The 20,771-nt window shown below is 39.1% G+C and overlaps 1 protein-coding gene across 1 annotated transcript; it reads right to left on the bottom strand.

Moving 5' to 3' along the window:
- Positions 1–8,910: 8,910 nt before the first annotated feature.
- LOC129724190 (protein phosphatase inhibitor 2) lies at positions 8,911–12,654 on the bottom strand. The gene is made up of 4 exons (XM_055678879.1): positions 12,332–12,654; positions 11,914–12,071; positions 11,675–11,842; positions 8,911–11,396 (listed from the first exon to the last, which is right to left on the bottom strand). Exons 2-4 carry the CDS (start codon positions 12,015–12,017, stop codon positions 11,012–11,014), a joined length of 657 nt encoding a protein of 218 aa, XP_055534854.1. The 5' UTR covers positions 12,018–12,071; positions 12,332–12,654; the 3' UTR covers positions 8,911–11,011.
- Positions 12,655–20,771: the final 8,117 nt, after the last annotated feature.

The raw sequence follows: 20,771 nt of genomic DNA, 5'->3' as shown, positions 1-20,771 counted from the left end.
TACCTGTTAAACATATGGACGTCGGTTAGAACGCTTCCTTGTAGCGTCCTATTGAGCAACTAGCCGGACATTTTTGTAAGATTTGGACCACTGCGACCATTGTGTTGATCTTTTATGGTATGCCGCTTCTTTAGTCTAGGTACTTGTGGCAGACATATCACTATTGATAGGAGTGATCGTCCTTGTCATATCGCACCCTTTCTCCCTATTTGGCACTGAATTTCGTATGAAATGTATTACCTCATTAAGATTTGCAGACCTCGAAAGGCTCCATAGTTCCCTTTCCAAAGGCTCTTATTCTGCGCTGTATTAATGCACTGCATTGGCAGAGCAAATGTTCTGCGGTTTCACATTCGAACCCACAGAGGCGACAAATCTCGTCATCTGACTGACCAATTTGTTTTAGGTGATGCTTAATCGGACAATGTCCGGTGAACAGACCTGTTATTGTGCTTAATTCCTGTTTGTTTAAACTATGCAGTTGCTGGCTTTTTTTCACGTTCGGTGTTATAAAGCGTTTCGACTGGCGTAGCCCTTCAGAGCATATCCAGTTCTCTTGTCCTATTGTCCGATGTTCCCAGGTTTTCAATTCTGCTTTCAAGGCGCTTGATGACACCCCACAGAACGGTTCTGGGCCAATAAAATCGGTACATGACCCCTGTCTAGCTAATGTAATATTTTTCATTGCCTTCTGCTTTCAAGGCTTTCAATGGCGCAGTGACCAGGAACCCAGAATAACTTGACTTGGTTCTTTCTGCCAGTTGTAAAACAACTGAAAGGATACACTCCCATACTAGCTTAGAGGTACATGTGAAGGCTTTCAATACGTTTAGTGCTGCTTGACTATCGGAGAAAATGCATATATTGACATGCTTATACTTCCTAGCTAAACAGACTTGTACACATTCGAAAATTGCAAATATTTCAGCCTGAAACACTGTAGGCCAACGACCCATTGGTATCGAAATACTTATTCCTGGCCCATTTATATCTGCTCCTGTTGAATTGTTCATTTTTGAGCCGTCTGTGTAAAAGACGACAGAGCCTTGATGGATATTCTGGCCACCTTTTTCCCAAATTTCCCGTTCGGTCTCTATAAATTTTAAAGGTGTTTCGAAGTTTGGTTTAGTTTCCATCCAATCTTCGTTACCTAGTATAAGTTTGCTCAGCTGAAAATCTTTAAGGATTGCTAACTGACTTCTCTGATCTCCTTCAGAGTTTCAGTGCACTTTTTTCCGCCTCTAGTTGTACTACCTGATGGAGTGGTAACAGATGCAGAATTGCATCTAAGGCTTTCGATGGAGCACTATGCATTGCTCCAGTAATTGCGTTACATATTAGCCTTTGCAACCTGTCAAGCTTATTCTGCGTTGACCTTTCTTTGGTTTTAGGCCACCACACTAGCGAGGCATAGGTTATTCTTGGTCTTATTATTGCCTGGTATAACCAGTAGATTATACATGGCCTTAATCCCCATTTCCTGCCTATGGCTTTGCTACACGCCCAAAGGGCACTTGTAGCTTTACCAATGACGTATTCAACATGTGCATTCCAGCTGAGTTTCTGATCCAAAACCACTCCAAGGTGTTTGGTCTCAATGGAAAGCATAAGTGTGGTTTCATCCAATTTCAGACTATCTATGTTATACCTTCTTTTCACTCGGGAAGGGAAAAATGGTTGTTTTTGAAGGGTTAATGGTCAGCCCCTCTCGTTTACACCATTCTAAAGTGCAGTTCAGAGCTAACTGCATTCTTTCCGATACTATACTGTCAAATTTTCCCGTCACAAGAATTACTACATAGTCGGCGAAGCCAACTACTTCAAAACCTTGTTCAGTCAGGTTTCTAAGCAGCTGGTCTACAACCAGTGACCACAGCAAAAACGATAAAACTCCACCTTGCGGGCAATCCTTTGTTGTTTTTCTTGTGAGGGTGGTATTTCACAATACTGCAGTTATCCACTGTTGACATGTTGTTTCGGTATGCAAATTGATATTTGCTTAGCGGAGAGGTTTTGATGTAAGTTGATTTGACGTGATAATCAATGAGTAATAATGAGTAACAATGAGCCGGACATAGTTTGATACGCTATCCCTACTCCTACGAGGAACCTCAGGGAAAGAAAACTCTTTTTACTCCGTTCATTTTCGGTTAAAACCGTTCCTTTAGCATGATCCTTAAAAGTCTGGAAAATTGTATTATTTTAAAGTACGTATGCTTTAAGCAGCATTATATTATAGCCTCCAATTGGGTTGTTTAGCTATTCACGGATTTCTAATTTTCATGTATCAGCTGAAAGAGTTTAATTTTCTGAGCAAAACGTGATTTTTGAAATTTTATATCATTGTTTTTCGATTTTTAAATGAAAATAAAAAAAATGACACTAAATCGCTACAATGACAATTGGTACCTACATGGGTGAACTGTCATTGTAGCCATTTCGAGCAGATTTCAAGTAGTTTTAATTCATGGTTTAAAATTTGATTTGATTTTGATTTGATTTGAAATAAAATTTGAAGGACAACGATGGGAAATTTTTATAAATCAAGTTTGGCTTAGAAAATGCAGCTCTTTCAGATGATATAATAAACTGATATAGCTTTACTTACTTTACTTTTATGGCGACAGATCATTAAGATCCTATGCCGAATCCAGAATACAAAAAACTCGGTCTCCACAAAACTCGGTCTTGGGCTGCTACTCTCCAGTCTCCCCTTACACCCGCTGCTCTGGCATCCTCGTCGACAGCACACATCCAGCGCGTGCGCGGTCTGCCTCGAAGTCGTCGGCCTCTATCCGGTTCTCTACTAAATATTATCTTTGCCGGTCGCTCATCCGCCATCCGTGCTACATGGCCAGCCCACTGTAACCTGCCGTGTTTCATCAGCTTGACAATATCAGCGTGTTTGTATACTTCGTACAGCTCGTGATTCATGCGCCTGCGCCACACCCCGTTCTCTAGTTTGCCTCCGAGTATTGATCGCAGGATTCTACGCTCGAAGACCCCAAGCGCTCGTCGATCGGCCTCCTTCCACGTCCATGATTCATATCCGTAGAGCGCCACCGGGAAGATCAGAGTCCTATAGAGCGCAAATTTCGTACGGATCTGTAGGCTACGGGACCTAAGCTGGCTACGCAATCCGTAATAAGCCCTATTCGCCGCCGCAATCCGCCTCTTCACCTCGCGGCTCACCTCGTTGTCACATGTCACGAGAGTACCAAGATAAATTAATTCGTCGACCACTTCGAAAGTATCCCCATCCATCTCCACCGCAGCACCAACACCCGTAGAACTACCACGCTCTCTGCCAGCCACCATGTACTTCGTTTTGGCAGTGTTTATGGTGAGTCCAATTCTCGCAGCTTCCCTTTTGAGAGCCGTAAAGGCCTCCTCGACTGCTCTACGGTTAACACCAATTATATCAATATCGTCCGCAAAGCCCAGAAGCATGTGAGACTTAGTGATGATGGTGCCGCTTCTCTGCACACCTGCTCTTCGTATCGCACCTTCCAAAGCTATGTTGAACAGCAAGTTCGAGAGCCCGTCACCTTGCTTCAGACCATCTAACGTCACAAACGCGTACGAAAATTCGCCCGCTGTCCTGACGCATGATGTGAAACCGTCGAGCGTCGCACGTATCAGTTTATTTGGGAAACCATGTTCTAGCATTATTTGCCACAGCTCGTTGCGTTTCACTGTATCGTACGCCGCTCGAAAGTCTATAAACAGATGATGTGTCTGCAGGTTGTGTTCTCGAAACTTGTCGAGGATCTGTCTCAAGGTGAACATCTGGTCCGTTGTAGATCGCCCCACTCGAAAACCGCATTGGTATTCTCCAACAAAGGCTTCCTGCAACGGCCTCAGTCGCTGGAACAGGATACGGGGGAGAATTTTGTAAGCGGAATTGAGGAGGGTTATGCCTCGATAATTACTACACTCGAGTCTATGTCCCTTCTTGTAGATAGGGCATATGAGTCCTTCCAACCAGTCCGTAGGTAGTTGTTCCTCAGACCATACCCTTAGGATAATCTGGTGAATTGCACTACACAGCCGCTCGCTCCCAACTTTGAAAAGTTCGGCCGGTAAGCCGTCCTTCTCAGCGGCTTTGTTGTTTTTTTTGCTCTTTGCAAGCATTTTTCACCTCGTCCAATGTTGGTGGGTCCACAGCTTGTCCGTTCTCCCCAATTTCTATCCTGTTCCCCTCGACGACTCTCCTTCCTTCCTCGCCGTTCAACACCACTTCGAAATGTTGCTTCCAACGCCTGGCCACCTGCGATTTATCGGTAATCAGGTTCCCCTCCCTGTCATTGCACATGGCAGGTACTGGCACGGTCCGGTTCCTGATTCCGTTGATCGTTCTATAGAAGCTCCTCATGTCGTGCCTGGTGAAGCAATTCTCCGCCTCCGCGAGGACGCGATCGTAGTGCTCACGTTTCTTACGGCGATGAAGCCTCTTTTCGGCAGCTCTTGCCTCCCGGTATTTCTCCCGCATCTGACGCGTTACACGATTAGCTGCTACTAACGTGTTGGCGTAGGCTCGATTCTTCTCCTCCGTCACCTCTAGGCACTCAGCATCGAACCACCCACTACGCGTGGTTCCCGTTGTCATGCCTATCACTTCTCGCGCTGTTTCGCTGACAACATCATGGATGTACTTCCACTGCTCGTTCAGGTCCACTCCAGCTGGTCCACCGATCCGTCTATCAACTTTCCGAGTATACTCTGCAGCAACTCCTTCCGCTGATAACCTCTGGATGTCCAGACGTATCTTCCTCGCCGATCTCAATTTAAATACATTGGACAACCGGGCCCGAATCTTGCCTACCACGAGATAGTGATCCGAGTTCGACAAAAAACTGATTTTAAGGAGGGGTGTTCCACAAAGAACTCTATTTTGTCGTGTCCAACGTACAGATAGGCCATCGTAATATTCAGCAATTGTTTATCTTTTAAAATTTTCTACAACTTTGCGGAAGGAAGCTATCTGGTATATTGAAAATTAGAAAAACTATTTTATTTATCAAACTGTTAGGTGGATTGATCGAAAACTAAAAATGCCAAAAGTAAGGCCTTGTTCTATGAAACAGTTTTGCTGAAGACATTGAGTACATAAAATCAATTTTTCACAGTGAAATCTAGATGATCACGATTTTTCGAGTTTAGACCACTGTGCACTTTGGGATTTTCAAATAAAACTTTTCACCAATTGTTAATGTCTTGAAATATAACCCTTGGAATGTGTAGAAACTATTTTGGAAGTCATTTCATGAAATAGTGGTTGAAAACGTGCTCTACAATAAGTATTTCGTCGTTTTTATATCACTTTTTTGTACTTTGCGACCTTCAAAAGGGCATTACTCAAAAATGAACCGTACGATGATTTTGAAATTTTGTACTCAGATTCTTTGGTGCATTTTATTTTATAATAACGGTCTGTGGGAGCACCGTGATCTGCTAGCTACTTCGTTTGATACAACGTAAAATTTTCAAATTTTGTTTCCCTAATTCTTAAAAGACGGCAAATAGTTTTTAGAAATTAGAGAAATATGTTGCTTGATAAATCGCACGGCCATGCAAAATCGCCGATTCGTAAATGAATCAAACGACATAAAAACGGACAAATATTACGACATTTGCCGGCGATAACTATTGTAAGCTGCAACTGTTTATGTATAGGAAACTCCTCGACCTTTGAGAGTTCACTTATTGGCAAGCCGTCGAGAAATTCTATTTTATTGTCAGAGACTGAGTTAGACAACAGCTTCGCCATTTTAATTTCTGTGTATTTTCACATAGAGAGTTCACGCGATACTTTTTCTCTGACATTCTGTTTGACGTTGCCAAGTTCATGTAGATACTACGTGATAAAACATAGTATGCGTGTGATTTTGCACGTAGATGTTATGTTTGTCACATAAATCATGCAAAATGACAGAAAATGAATAAGTACAGGAAATTTCACGTAACAATAATGTGAAAAATATTTTGAGTGTATGATAACAAACATTTGGAAATAAAAATTACACTGAGAAAAAAATTAACACCAAAAATGATGGTGGCATTATATATATTTCCACCAGTGTATTTAGAAAATCGTGCAATTTATAATTCTTAAGGAGATTTTCAGCCTTCGGCTGGTTCATCTCCGTGGTGCAATTTATAATGTTTTGAAACAAATAATTAAAAATAGCTTACAAATACACATACGCAATCGTGCATCATCCCATACATTGTTTATTGTGATTTTACATTGTTCTTTATATCATTGCTTATATAGTCGTATTCTGCATAACTACTTCAACGAACTAGAACCAAATAAGTCTTATTATTTCATTAATATTAAATCACCTAAAACTTTTCAAATACACTAAAATCCGAGTCCAAGAGTTATCGAATTTTTCAAATTAAAAAAAATGTTTCCAAATTATTAGTCTGGATTTTGATTTATTTTGTTATGTAAACTCAGCTGGACACATGGGCGCAACTAAGGAAAATTTCTAGGGGGGGCTAGTTTTCATGCATGTAATTTTAAAAAACAGAAAAAGGAGTTTTATTATGCTTATTTAAAAACGCTTAAAATAGTGTCGTAACAGCAGAAAAAATCACTTCAAGATAGAATCTCCGAAGATGTACTAAATATCTTGAACACAGTGTCAACACCAACCTCTTTCAGCAACACTGATTTGATATTGAGGAGAGTCAGGTTTGGTAAATGGCTGGGTAGTGCTTTTTAACAACACACCCGCCTAGTACGGGAATAAAATAGACCCCAGTGTGGTTCAAGGCATAATGCCCTATTCCTACCTCCACGTGTTACCGACTGGGATACGAGCAACCAAGGGAAAACCAGTGAACCGGTGGGAACTTGGTCGTATGCTGACAGGAAAGGGGTAGTTGTTCTCCTTAGAGAGCAGCTTATCTGAACCCCACAGGCTAGGGGCGGCTCAAACATCGACTGATCCGGACCGAACGGCTGAACTATGAAATACGGTGTCCCGCCAGCTACATCTATGGCGGCAGTCCCGTCGCGAGACTAGGCATCGCAGCCCTAGTAAGGCAGCATACTAAAATAAACATACTACGAAGAATCAAGAATTCAGAACGAACCGGAACAATAGGCAATGACCCAGCCGACGAAATAAGGACGACGATTAGAAGCTCGGTACATGTAACAGTAGATCGCTCAACGCCCCGGATGTCGACTGGATGCTGCTGGATCAGCTAGAATCCCGCCCTTTCGACTTCGGATTTGTGACCGCAAGGCACAGTACCACCAAAGCGGTGGCACAATCAATGAGCTTGGTAGCGGTTTTATAGTGCTGGGCAGGATACAGAGTCGTGTGATGAAGTGGCAGGCAACCAGCGACAGGTTGTGTTTGTTGAGAATAACAGGGTTGTTCTACAACTACACTATTCCCAATGTGCACTGCCCTCACGAAGGAAGACCTGATGCAGAGAAAGAAACGTTCTACGCACAGCTGGAGAAACTTTACGATAGCTGCTCGCGTAGAGACATCAAGATCGTCATTGGGGACATGAACGGAAGGAAAGACTTATATAAGCCGGTGATCGGCCCGCACAGCCTGCACACCGTGACGAACAACAACGGCCAGCCATGCACCAACTTCGCAGCTTCCCGCGGGCTGGCAGTTAAAAGTCCCTTCTTTCCTCGACCAACGTTTAGTAAAACACATGACCACGTTCTCATCGACGGCCCGTTCTTTCCAGACATTATATACGCGTACGCACCAATCACAGTGCTGATCGGACATGACCACTTCAATACAAAAAAATACAAAACCCTCATGTAACTGGTAGTCCTCTACGGAAGTCCCCCCGTAGTTGCGCCCATGGCTGGACATATAGAGCACATTACTTTTAGTTGTAATTTATTTAACCAAAATTGCTGAGCATAAATTATGAAAAACTATTCACAGTCCAACGTTAAACGAAAGTACCTATCTAAAATGTATTGGTTTCATATTAACAAACGTTATTTACTTTTTGCTTTTTTACTTTTTGTAAAGCGAGTTTGATACTTGATTCATTCTTCCACATTGTGCAATGTAACTAATACTTTTTTTGAAATAAACCCCATTCGTAAGCTTGTGTGTTTCACGTAAAATACCAGTGCCTCCTCATAGATAATTACAGGATTTTCTTAATGATGTAAGAGATCCGGATAACAAAGATCGAATAGCATCTACTTTCATCACCCTTAATCAAACCTAACGTACGGTATTATTATTCATACCATCTATTACCGAGGCATAACACACTTCAATCTTCTCCCACGTCTTATATCAGAGACTCAAGCCGTAGCATTAAGCCTTTGTGAACTACTATCAGTGTGCGGTTTTTCTTCGTGAGGGAAAAGCTTATCCTACTTCACATGCTTCACAAATCCGGGACGGTAAATTTGAACACTCGTTGTTTATTTATAAACTCCAAAGCAACGCACGATTTTTTGAAAGAGTTGTGGCTATGCTTAAACGCGATTTTTCATCAATACTAAACCTCCACCCATTCCTTTCCCTTCGCGGTCATGGCGTTGAAGGGTTCACTTTCGGATGATATTACAAACTGAAATTAATGGAATGAAACGATAAATCATAAATAAACAAAAAGTCAATAATTCTGCAATGACAATAGAGGCACTGAATATTGTCTTTTGCGAAATTATTTCATTGGCGAACCATTTCGAAAGACATACAAGACAGGAAACCGGGAAACCCAGTCATAATTTCTGCTTGTTCGAGCCCTTTTCTTTTTCTTTATTAGCTTACCTAAAAGAAAATAATTCAAGGCAACTTGCCATTTCGATCTCTATTGTTCCAAGGATAAGAACGGAACCCCAAACCCCGAGAGACATTATCCACTACCAGAGCAACAACAAAAACGAGTACAATGTAAACTGGTTACCAATCATTTAATTTTTATTCGTTTTCAATTGTTGAATAGTTTTGCTCTTCCTCTAGTTATAACCAATATCAGCTCACCCATCTGCTATCTGGTATTATCGAATGTCTCACAATTGCTGGTTAGCAACTATATTCACAATTCGTTAACATAACTTCCTCACATCTTAATTACTCTTTTTCTGTGTTCTCTCAACTGGCTTGCCGCTGGCAAATACCATAAACGAGCGAAGCTTATTGAAGGACGAAAGTAAAGAAAACCCGAATAAAATATAAGTAGTGATGCATCACTTCAGCTTCTAAACAGAATGTGTGTGTGATTCACAATAGATCATAAAAGCTCTCTACAATCTAAACCTTCACTTCTGCTCGCATCTTTACAGCCAGAAAAGATCTACAAAAGTAATAAATTAGTTAAGATCAAAATTCTACTCTCTATAAATATTCTTCTGCTCCTGCGGTACTTGCGCTACTTATCAATTTGGGAAAGCAAAAATTGAGAGGAAAGGTTTTTTTGTAGATGCCATCCGTGCCTGCAAGAACGCGTAAGGGGTGCCGGCAATCTTCCTATACGATTGCGGAGAGATTGGCTTTTGAACCGAACGTTCGATGGGTAATGATTTTATGCTAACTCTTTTTTACTCTGTAATTTAGTATTTATTTTTTGATTACATTTCTTGTTTATTTTTTTATATTTAAAACGTTTATTTGATGCTGCTTTTTTCTTAAACTTAAGAGTTCACTCTATCTTATATAGGTAGCTAATATACGACTTGCTTGGGTTTCTAATGGATTAAACCACTTTCTCTATATAAATGTTACAGCGCATTAGTAAATTGTTTTGGATTGCTTCACTTGCTTTTGATGCTATTGATCTGTTTGCTCAGTAACATCAACTATCATGTTTAAAACGTTGTTTGGCTGACTGTGGTTTGCGTTTTTTTTTTATTCCTTCATATGATGCTTTTTACATTGCTTGCAAGATAAAAACCTATACTTTTGTCGTCACGATGTGCAACATTCTAATGAACAAACATTTAAAAGCGATTTTAGGCGTGTTGATTTTTCGACCATGAACTCAAAAGTGACCAATACAGCCAGCAAAACGAGACTGCTTCGGCATACATGATTTTTATGATTTTCGTAGCTTCCTAGTTTTAAGATTCTTTTGAAAACCTGCTGACTCTGCTATAAACCTAAACGCACTGAACACTAGCAACAATTATAAAAAAGGAACTATTCGCTACCAGATTAGTTTCATCTTTTTTTACTTACTCTAAAAAGGAAGTTGAAACATGAAGTTCTTTGTTTGCTGGGAAATCTTTCAACACTATTCAAATTCCGATTCGTGCCTGGATACAAGCGCTCATTGCAGAAAAGGGGACAGATAAAACCGTGAGCAGCAAGCTGGAAAATTTATACTGTTTCTGAAGCGTATTATCGTTTGTCATAGAAACTGACAAAACAGTTTGATTTATTACGCTAAACAAAATAAATATTAATCTGTAAGTTTGAATTTGAAAGGCCGAATAAGAATGTTAATTTAATATTCGGTTAGTAACCTCACAGAAGGATGGGAAATTTTGAAGCCGAAAGTCAGTATTTAAAATAAAATGTACAAAATGCCTAGACAAAACATGGACACAAGAGTTAAAACAGCCGAGATGATAAGAATGGATGATATAACCGACTTTCGGGAAACCTGCCGCGATGAAGTCACAAAATCCGTTAAACTGCCAAATTCGCAGTCTGTATCGACTCGGACAATTACCGGGCAGGCTTCAATGAGTTACAAACGCACATTGTCAATAACAAAAACATTTAGAACGAGAGAAAAAAGAAAAGAAATAGATAAGAAAAATAGCGATAAAAGCCGTTAGTTTGCAAATCAAAACTGTTTTTTGTCAAAATTAGACGAATGTTTATGGTTCTAAAATGCGTTTGCAATAATTTAGCTCTATGTTCCAAACTGTATATATAATTTTTTCGATCCGTTTCTAGTGATACGCTCGAAGCCCCAAAACAGAGCGTACCCGAATGAGAAAAAAAATTTTGCTCTCCCTGCTCGCGCCCACCGGGAAGATGATTTAATCCTAAACTTGATCGGCCTGATCAGTACCTGTAGTTACGCGACTGCTGCTAGGCGCCGGCTCCCCATTCTTCCTGTCAACCTCGTCCAGCTCCTCGACCTCCATCTTTTGCCCCTCGGTGGCTTTACTACTGTTGACTGCGGCCGCGGCTGCCGCCTGCGACAGTGACGCGTCGTCTTCATCATCCTCATCATCCTCGTGCTCCTCTTCGATCAGCTTCCTAGCCAGCTTGATCGCTTCGAACTCATTGTAGTGCGCTTTCCGGCGCCGTTCGAAATCCAGTTTTCGTTTTTTCTGCTCCTCCGAGATTTCTTCCTCCTCTTCCTCGGACGATTCCGCTTCCTCTTCGGAGACTGAGTCACCGCGAGAGTTTACCGCCTCACGAAGTCTGAAACGATGACGAGCCATTAGTAACCTTCATGATTCAAGTAGTGTGTGATTTGCATATTAACACATCTTCACACACCACTAGACCGAATCGAACCAAACGCTAATCAACTAGAATCATTCACCTATGACTGGAGGTCGAAAAGTGAACGATATGCAGTCTATTTCTAAAATAGTCTCGGAAAGTTGGTACGTAATAATAAACCAAACAACGCGACATGTGAGTAAACATTCACGTCAATTTACACCTCCCCCAGTTGAAACCAACGCAATACTCACTTCTCCGCTAGTAACTCCGCATCCAGCTGATCAAAATCTAGTTCCTCCACATAATTGAACGGGGTCTTAGGCTCGTCCACCTTCATGTGGCCGTAGTCCTTATCCGCCGGATGGTACGTCTGCAGCACATTCAACTCATCGAATTTGGCACTCTTCCGGTGATTGCTTCTGAAAAACAAAAAATTCAAACCATTCAATTCCAACTACAACTCGCAAGTTTTAAGTCAGAAATCTCTTACGACGAAGCGACCGGTGCTGCAGTGTGCTTGTCAAAGCTACTCGATGATTTGAGGATACCTTTGCACGGTTTCTTTGCATCCGGCGAGTCCGTGTTGAGGGACATTTTACGCACTCTCGATTCCGGGTTAATTTTGACTGATTTTCGGCACACGGTTCACTGCAATGCAAACAAACATAGGAAAACGCTTAATCCAGCTGTTTAATGAAATTTCCCTTGAGTAAGACTATCAACATCCGGGAGGTTAGCCTTCACTTGCATCAAAGAACAAAAGAACACGCACCCGGAAAATCCCACTGCAGTCACAAGCACTACGCACAAAGCGAAAGGTTTTGTTTTTATTAAACCGTGCGACATCAAGCTCAATGTCAAAAAAGAGTATACAATCACTTCGCTGTTCTTTTCCCCATTATTCTTACCAAAGAAAAAAACGGCTCCTGGTACGGCCTTCGGTTTGCACTCGACCACAGATGGGCACCCTTACAAGCGCCTCCCGGGGAAATGTTACTGCGCTCCGACTAGCTGCTCAGCCACAGGATTAATGGAACTACTGGTTTAAACCTAGCGAGCAGGAAATCGCGATCACAAAGATGTGTATCCGATTGTGGGGTGGAAATTTGCAGCCAAACACGGGAAATTTGGATTATTCACCAACTTTTACCACTTTCTCACGAACGTTTTTGCTTTCTCCTCCTTGCACTTCGCCTAAAATCTGCGATTCTGCGAATCTTTTACAAGGCGATACTGTGTCGATATTTCTGACAGCTATTGGGCTGAGCTCGCGCACAGGCACCCGCTGCCGGGAATAGTTTACTTCTACAACAATAGAATTATTTTACCAGGAATTAATAATATAAATTTTTAGGAATTTTGACAGAATTATTTCGATTTGTACGAAATTTTGCATATGAATTTTAGAGAGGTCCCACTTATTATTCAAAACAGTCAAAATAAAACACTAGGGACGGTCGAACGGTTTGTGAGCAGTTCTTTTGAACCGGTTCATAAGAAAGAGCGAACAACACACGTTCCTCACGTCTAACGCGGCTATTACACACACTTAGATTTTATTGCCGAGAACTCAACAGCTGATAAACTCAGCGAAATGTTCTACAAGTCCTCGGCAGAATTTTTAAGAACTTCGGCAAAGGAAACGTCAATACTTGCTGGTTTACGGTAAATCGATATATTTGCTGAATGTTCGTCGAAATATATTGCTGACATTCGTTAAAAACTTCGCCGACTTCAATCAGCTGTTGGGAAGTTTGCCGAGATAAATTAAGTGTGCACGAAGCAAATATTTGCATAAAATGACAGTAATTATTTGTTTGTCCGTGTAATATCAAAATATTATTTGCAAAAAAATATTTGCTGTTGTATTTGCTAAATAAAATATTAGCAAAGGTTTGCTTCGTCTAATGTCTTTCTTTGCTAGTAAATTCAGTACTGAGCGATATTTGGTTGAATTTTTTCTTTGGTCATACTGAAATTGGGTATGAGCAAACTACAGCAAATGAGTATCAATGTGTCAAATTATTATTTCACGTAGCAGATTAGCCAGTGCGATATTTTATGATATAACTAGCTGACCCGGCAAACTTCGTACCGCCGCCTTGAGTTTTATTGACTTTTGCAAAAACTGAAATATCTAACTGCTGCTAAAAAACATACCTACGATACCTTTTGGCTCTGATTTGTTTTCAGTTTTTTTGTTCGATCCTGCGCTCGTAAAATTCTACGTTTTTATTTCATTGAACATTATGAAGCACCTTTCAAATAATCAAATCATTTCAATACATTTCTGAAAAGAAACAGTCATTCTTTTAAATATTCTGAAGGAAATTATTACGTTATTTATTCAAATATTCAAAAGCTTGGCTTAGTGCAAATATAGTAGTACCCTTCTGCCTGGCCAATCTCACTGGAACAGATTTTATAAAAAATTTCAGAATTCTAAATAATTCAAGCATAAAATTCGGAATATACGAAACATGTGAAAGTGGTCAAGGCGGTCCTAGCCACTAAATTCTATATATTCCACAATGTCGGGGTCAGGGTCACGTGAATATGCGACATAGAGCTGTCCATGTGAGAAGCATGAATACTCGGAGTTTATGCCACAAATTTTTAGTGACTGTCCTTGGGTTTTATCAATAGTCATCGCGAATGCGCGACGCACGAGAAATTGCAGACGTTTAAAATTTTACGGCAAATCGGTAGGAGTATTCGAGATACGCGGGATTATTACGACTTTTCCTTTGTAGTTTCCTGTCAGAATTGTCGCTTCAAGGACATTTGCCATCGGGTAGTGGCAGCAATGCATCTGTTCGGTGGTAAATTTGACCTTGAATCTATAAAGTAGTAGTATTTGAAAATATTTGATTAGCTTTTTTCTCTCAATTGAGTGTTTAAGTTAGTATACTTTATTTTTCTTTTGTTCAAGACTCGTTTAAAGACCATGGAAACTAAGTGTGTAACTGGAAAACTGGAACAAAAACAACGAATTTAACTTTAATTCAACGGCGTGTTAAGTATTTGAACATTCCTTTTTTAAAATACCCTTAGCGGCATCCTCGTTAGGAAGCATTCCCACTACATGTGGAAGAAAATTAATCGAAACCAACTGAAACCAGTATGAATACTCCTCAGAGTTCTTGCAAAAACACATTATTATTTTTAATCTATTATGTTTATTACGTACCGGCAGTGTCCTCTTCTTTCTTCAAAAACAGTCACAGCACAAATTAACAGAAACCGATGTTGAATTTAAGTGGCATCAACAGAAACCAATACGAAAATCGCATAGAACTATTCCATAAAATATTTAAAAAAATGAAGGCTATCGTTTAAGTACGCGCCGGTGATGAAAACTTGTTCTGAATTTTTCCGATCAAAGGCAACAAAAAATCGTTACTCATTAAAACTCACAGAAAACCTCTCAGAATCTCAGAAGGGCGGGAAATATCAAGGGTAGGTTTTTAACGTTTTATAACTTTTCCAGTTGATTTTCGTTATAGCCATGGCATAGTGACAATATGGTTTTGTCCTGAACAAAAAATCTCGCAAAGCCTAATGGGCAACCATTTTTCGGGTATCTTTTTTTTTTTCAAACATACATGATACCAATTGTTTTTCACGTGACCATGTGACATAGAGCTGTTAATGCGAGAATATGCATGTTTTAGGTTTAATGCCACCAGTTATCAGGGCTTTGGACATTATCGAATATCACGCAACTGCGGAGCTCGAAGGTACATACCACGGCGTGTAAAAAGAACAACTTTATTTTAAAAAAATGGGCATCGCCAAAATCTTCACCATTTGAAAATATAGCTTTTTACCTTTCATTTGAGACCCTCCGGAAAATCATCCATCGCGGACTTTCAAACAACTTTTTTTTTCTTGAAAAAGTATTCTGACAGCAAAGCGTCTAAGAGGATAGTCGAGAGGATAGTACGGTGCTACAAATAAAAATAAAAAAGCAATAACTTTTGAAGTGACACAGTGAAGGTTGTAACACATACATAAGACATACGTAACACTGGCGTTGCCCCATAGTACTCCGTACCTCGCCCTGTCAAACTGCTCGATAAATAATGAACAAAATGAATTTTCTTTTTCGCGGCCTTATCGAGCCCCAAAGAAAATCCCATAAGGAACTGTCAAAAAGTTATTTACAAAATCAATGCAGCATTTTTCGAGTAGGAACGAGACAAATGCAGGGCTGCGCAGGTACACTGCCTTCAAAAACAACTCAAACAGAGGTTTTTTTTACAGAGGTTGGTACTTTCGAGTAGTTCATTTTGTACCAACTTTTTTGGAAGATTTCTTCCTGAGTGTTACGAATGTCTTATGTATGTGGTTGTAAATTAGTCGAATGCAACTGTCGCTCATACTAGAAATTTTCCAAACACCCCTTAAATTTGAAGTTATGGTCAAAATGCCGGTATTTTGACCTCAGCGCATGAAAATTCTTTTTAACTCATTTGTTTTTCAACCGATTTTGAATGTTTTAGCCTTTTTGGAAAGGGGAAAATAGAGTTTTCAAAATTCGTACAGGTTTGTACTAACTTTATTAAAATATGTGAGTTATTCGAGCGTAAATCTCATTTTCTGAACTTCTCCACGCAAATGAGTTATATGTTTCTTAAGAAAATCAGAATTTTTCACTCTCATCGAACAATAATCTCTGGACTGTTTATTTTTCGGTGTTATAAATGGAAAAATGCAAGCACTTCTGATGTGACCAAGTGTAGGTTGTAGCTCAAGTCGTGTGTTACTTACGCCCAAACTTGAAGTTTTTTAAATACCCTTAAAATTTGAAGTTATTATCAAAACTCCGCCTTTGGACCGCGATTCACATGTTAATTTTCAACTCTGTAATCTTTCCACCAATTTTTTAAATATAGATCGTTTTGGAAAGGGAACATTCATAAATGACGTAGCTTTTTTGAACCCCCCCCCCCCCCCTCGTAGCTGTTTCCTTAGTTCCATATTTGCTACGTAGCTTGGCTTAACCCCCCCTCTCCCCCCCGTCACATTTCGTCACAAAACTTCAAACCCTCCCTTTCCGCTCGAATGATACGTCATTTATGAATGTTCCCAAAGGCGAAAAATAGGGCTTTCAAAATGATTACATAAATCTATAGATTTCACTTAGGTGTACGTGTAATAAGTAGTTTAAAAAAAATTGAAATATAATGTTTTTTTTTTGAATTTGAGAACAAATTTTCACACATCTTTTTAAAAATGTACTTCAAATGCTCTATAATTTGTTACAATCTACACTAGGTGGCATCAGAAGTTGTTGCATTTTCTTTTATTGTAGCACCGTTTAATAAACAGCCCAAATATTATTGTTCGATGAAAGTCAAAAGTTCTGATTTCCTCAAAAAACATGTTACTCAGCGAATTATCAGCCGATTTACAAAAATAAGCTTTTATTTAATATCGTTATTGAATATAGTTTCAAACTGCTAGTGTACTTGTAGTACTTTTCTTACAAAAAGAACTGACAAATATCAAGTGCAGTTGAAAATTTGCGTGGAGAAGTTTAAAAAATTAGGTTTACGCTTGAATAACTCAACATATTTTAATGAAGTTAGTACAAACTTGTATATATTTTGAAAACTTTATTTTTTCCCTTCCCATAACGGCTAAAACATTCATAATCGGTTGAAAAACAAATGAATTATAAATAATTTTCATGCGCTGAGGTCAAAATACCGGCATTTTGACCATAACTTCAAATATTAGGGGTGTTTGGAAAATTTCTAGTATGAGCGAAAGTTGCACTATACTAACTAACAACCTTCACTGTGTCACTTCAAAAGTTATTGCTTTTTTATTTTTATTTGTAGCACCGTACTATCCTCTCGGTAGTTAGACGCTTTGCTGTCAGAATACTTTTTCAAGAAAAAAAAAGTTGTTCGAAAGCCCGCGATGGATGATTTTTCGGAGGGTCTCAAATGAAAGGTAAAAAGCTATATTTTCAAATGGTAAAGATTTTGGCGATGCCCATTTTTTTTAAAATAAAGTTGTACTACGATACACGCCGTGCATACAGACGTTTGAAATTAAATGGTAAATTGGTAGGTACACGGAGCTTCGAAATTTTATAGCTTCAATGACATTAATATTTCATCTGCATTTTGAGGCAGATCTGCTGCCTAAGCACAGTGCAATTGACACTTCGCAACATTATAGTTTTCAAATTCAACATTCAACAATTGATTGTAAATCCAGAGATTTGTAGGAATGCAATAGTGCCTATTTAACGAAACATGAACAGAAATCAATGTTTTATGAGAAGCGAAAACTACACGTTTATTTTACCAGCTAACAGAATCATTGCATAAGCAAATGTCAATGATCTAAGTCAGTGTGCATTTTAGAGAAAATTGAACAGATTGATTAGATCCGAGCAATGGTGAATTAAATCATCGCACATGTAGTGTTATTCTTGTTCTTTCTTTTCTTTTATCAGATAAATAAAACGATTATATGCAACTTTGCTCAAATAAGCCAGAAATTTAATTTACATTATAAAGTATATGCCCTTGAATAAAATCAAAGCCACCTTGAGAGTATTCATATGCATGTCGAGTTTGCTGCTACCACGCTATAGCGCTTTTGCATAGAAAAGGTGTAGTAGGCAGCGAAAACGAATATCACTTTATATGTAAATCATTAACAGGTGCCTGTTTACTCAACGACGACGCCTCAATAACGACGCTACAACAGCTTGCATACCGCTCATAGCCTGCAATCATGACATTGTTTTTGGAGTAAAAGGCGGGAAAAGGCGAAAATGTATTTCATTTTTTTTAAACTTTATCAGTTGATTATTGTTATTTTTATGGCTTATTGACTCGTCGGAGATCAAGACAAAACAAACACAAAAAGAATCATTCAAATCCGTTGATTCTATTTGGAGTGAAACGCCGTTATACAGACACCAACTTATTTTTATTTAATAGATTGAAAAATTATTCACTTAATGCAATAAATTTTGTTCACGTAAAATGATAGTGTTGATGTGCAAAAATAAATCACAGGAGGGTTGTGTGCAAAGCCACGACCGCAAGTTTGAAGTAGAATACTTTTACAAGAAAGATAACCCGGCTGCTTGCGTGTCAGTCATTTTTTCTAGTAAATAAACTTTGACTAATCAGATCAATCAAATTTTGCGCTTCAACAAGGATTGACGATTTTTAAAAATATAGCAAGTTGCTTGTCATGGTTGGGGCTTGACCGCTTGACCATTTTTTAATTTTGAGATGAAATTTTTTCGGATGTTGTGCTCATGACTGAAGGAAAAGATAATTCAGTACGTTTTGAGACACGGAGATGAAGTTAAAATTTATTACTTTTACAAATTTAAAAATGTGAATTAACTCATTAGAAAATATTAACTCTTCAATCAAATTTTTATTTCATCCTAAAAAGGACAATTTGTTGTTCATTTTAGTATCGGATAAGATGCCGATCACATCTTTGCGTTATCACTGACAGTGCGAATAAAGTATTCCTTGTAATAAAATAAACAGTGAAAAGCTGATTTGACACTCAAAACTAAACGGCTCACGTGTTGTCAAAATGAGTGAACTTTTCATTGAATGCATTTACTAGTGCCCACTATCACACAGAGACTTCATTTCACTAAAGTGCAGCACTGCATCAGCCGCTATCGATGCTGAGATCCGCTGCAACTAGTTCGCTATCCATAGCCATGCCACAGTTGTGGCCGCTATACGCTGCCATTGGTATCCACTGTCCCTACATCAGCTGGCCCAGCTGCTATCGTTGCTGGAATCCGCTCGCTATCCGTTGCTACGCCACAGCTATGGCCGCTTTCCGCCATCGCTGGTATCCACTGCACTGTTGTCGCTGTCTAGAACTATTATGAGCGGCTCCGGCCGAAGAGGCTTTTATATAGGCCAAATAGCATGTTTTCAATTGCAAGGTATATGATTCTGTCGACCGTGCTTGGGAATCAATCATATAACGACCAATCAGAGGTCGAATTTTTCGTTTTGACAAGGCTTGACTATTTTTAATAGTACAATAGTGTGAATAATAAAATTACAAATATCTTTTTTCGGGAAGAATCTTAGAAGATTTTCCAATCTATTGCTGCAAGAACGAAGGAAATCCATCGAATACTAACCGATTTATTAGCATTTGAAATTGGACATATTTTTCACTTTTTTCGGTTTTAGATTTTCATTTCACATCCCTATGTAGTCGAACTTCCTGAGCGAAGTATTTTACTTCAAAACTAATTAATAATTTGTGAGACTTGAGCAGTTAGTGTAATTTCTGAGATTGTCCAAGGCTCGTGTCCGTGATAGCAACGTGAAAACCATCGCGTGTTTATTTTGTAATTCCGAATTGGCTGCTGCAACCGGCATTCTATGCTTGTTTCATGATCTGAAAAAGGTTTATTTTGATTGGCGTTAACCTGGGAGTATAAGCCATGCTTTCTAAAGAACACAATTATGCGTTCTCCTTTTTTTCAATATGTTTTCCATTGAAGGTTTTAGTGCACGTGCAATTCATTGTTTTTTATCGTAGCACTCTCATATATCATGTATAAATACATATTCAATCTATCTCATTTGGCCATTGCTGAAGCTAAACCATTTCGAGTAAAAATGACAGTTTGCATTTACTTAACTACCCTGTCGATATGCCGATCCGATACCATCGTGCAAAACAGACACCCAACTGTAGACAGTGGCAATATTCTGTGAATACCAAGCAAATTGTAAGTAAATGCCTAGACAAAAGTGATATTTCAAGTTTTTTATTTTAATTTTCAAACCATACTTTAATTTTGCAGTCATTAGAAGATGGCAGACCAGGATTTTTACGCGGAAGAAGTTAATGATAATTACAACGATGAGTTAAGTTGTGCTCAAGAAAAAAAGGTACACAGGAGAAAAAACGGCAAGTCAAACCGAAAGTATGTTCCAGTTGGTCCGATGAGGAAACCACTAAGTTAATAACATTAAAGATGAAAAATATCGGAATAAAATGGAGCGACAAAACGCGTGGAAGCAAATTTCGGAAATTGACTTCGATGGCAAGTTTACTGACAACGAACTAAAGGCAAAATGGGCCAAGTGCGCATTTAATATCGTAGCTATTTCACGAAATACCGGAAAACGAAATCGGGTCAAGGCGTAAATAATCCAGTGAAATGGAAATTTTATGAAACCATGGGTTTTATTGGTCGCGCCGAGGAAGATCAAACTGCAACTACTGTTTCAAATTTGGTATGAGTTTATAATTTTACTTCTGTTCATTGAATTTATTCTACAGAATGTGTTTTTAAGATGGTTGCTGATGAAGGAT

The sequence above is a fragment of the Wyeomyia smithii genome, chromosome 2, assembly GCF_029784165.1.
Source record: "Wyeomyia smithii strain HCP4-BCI-WySm-NY-G18 chromosome 2, ASM2978416v1, whole genome shotgun sequence".
NCBI lineage: Eukaryota > Metazoa > Arthropoda > Insecta > Diptera > Culicidae > Wyeomyia > Wyeomyia smithii.
Note: the sequence above shows the minus strand (reverse complement) of the source record. Positions and strands in the feature narration are given on the sequence as shown.

Coding starts and splice junctions, on each gene's coding strand:
- LOC129724190 (XM_055678879.1), bottom strand. CDS start 12,017: ATGTCCCTCAACACGGACTCGCCGGATGCAAAGAAACCGTGCAAAGGT. Junction 11,843..11,913: donor GCAGCACCGGTCGCTTCGTC/GTAAGAGATTTC, acceptor TTTGTTTTTCAG/AAGCAATCACCGGAAGAGTG. Junction 11,397..11,674: donor GCGGAGTTACTAGCGGAGAA/GTGAGTATTGCG, acceptor TCATCGTTTCAG/ACTTCGTGAGGCGGTAAACT.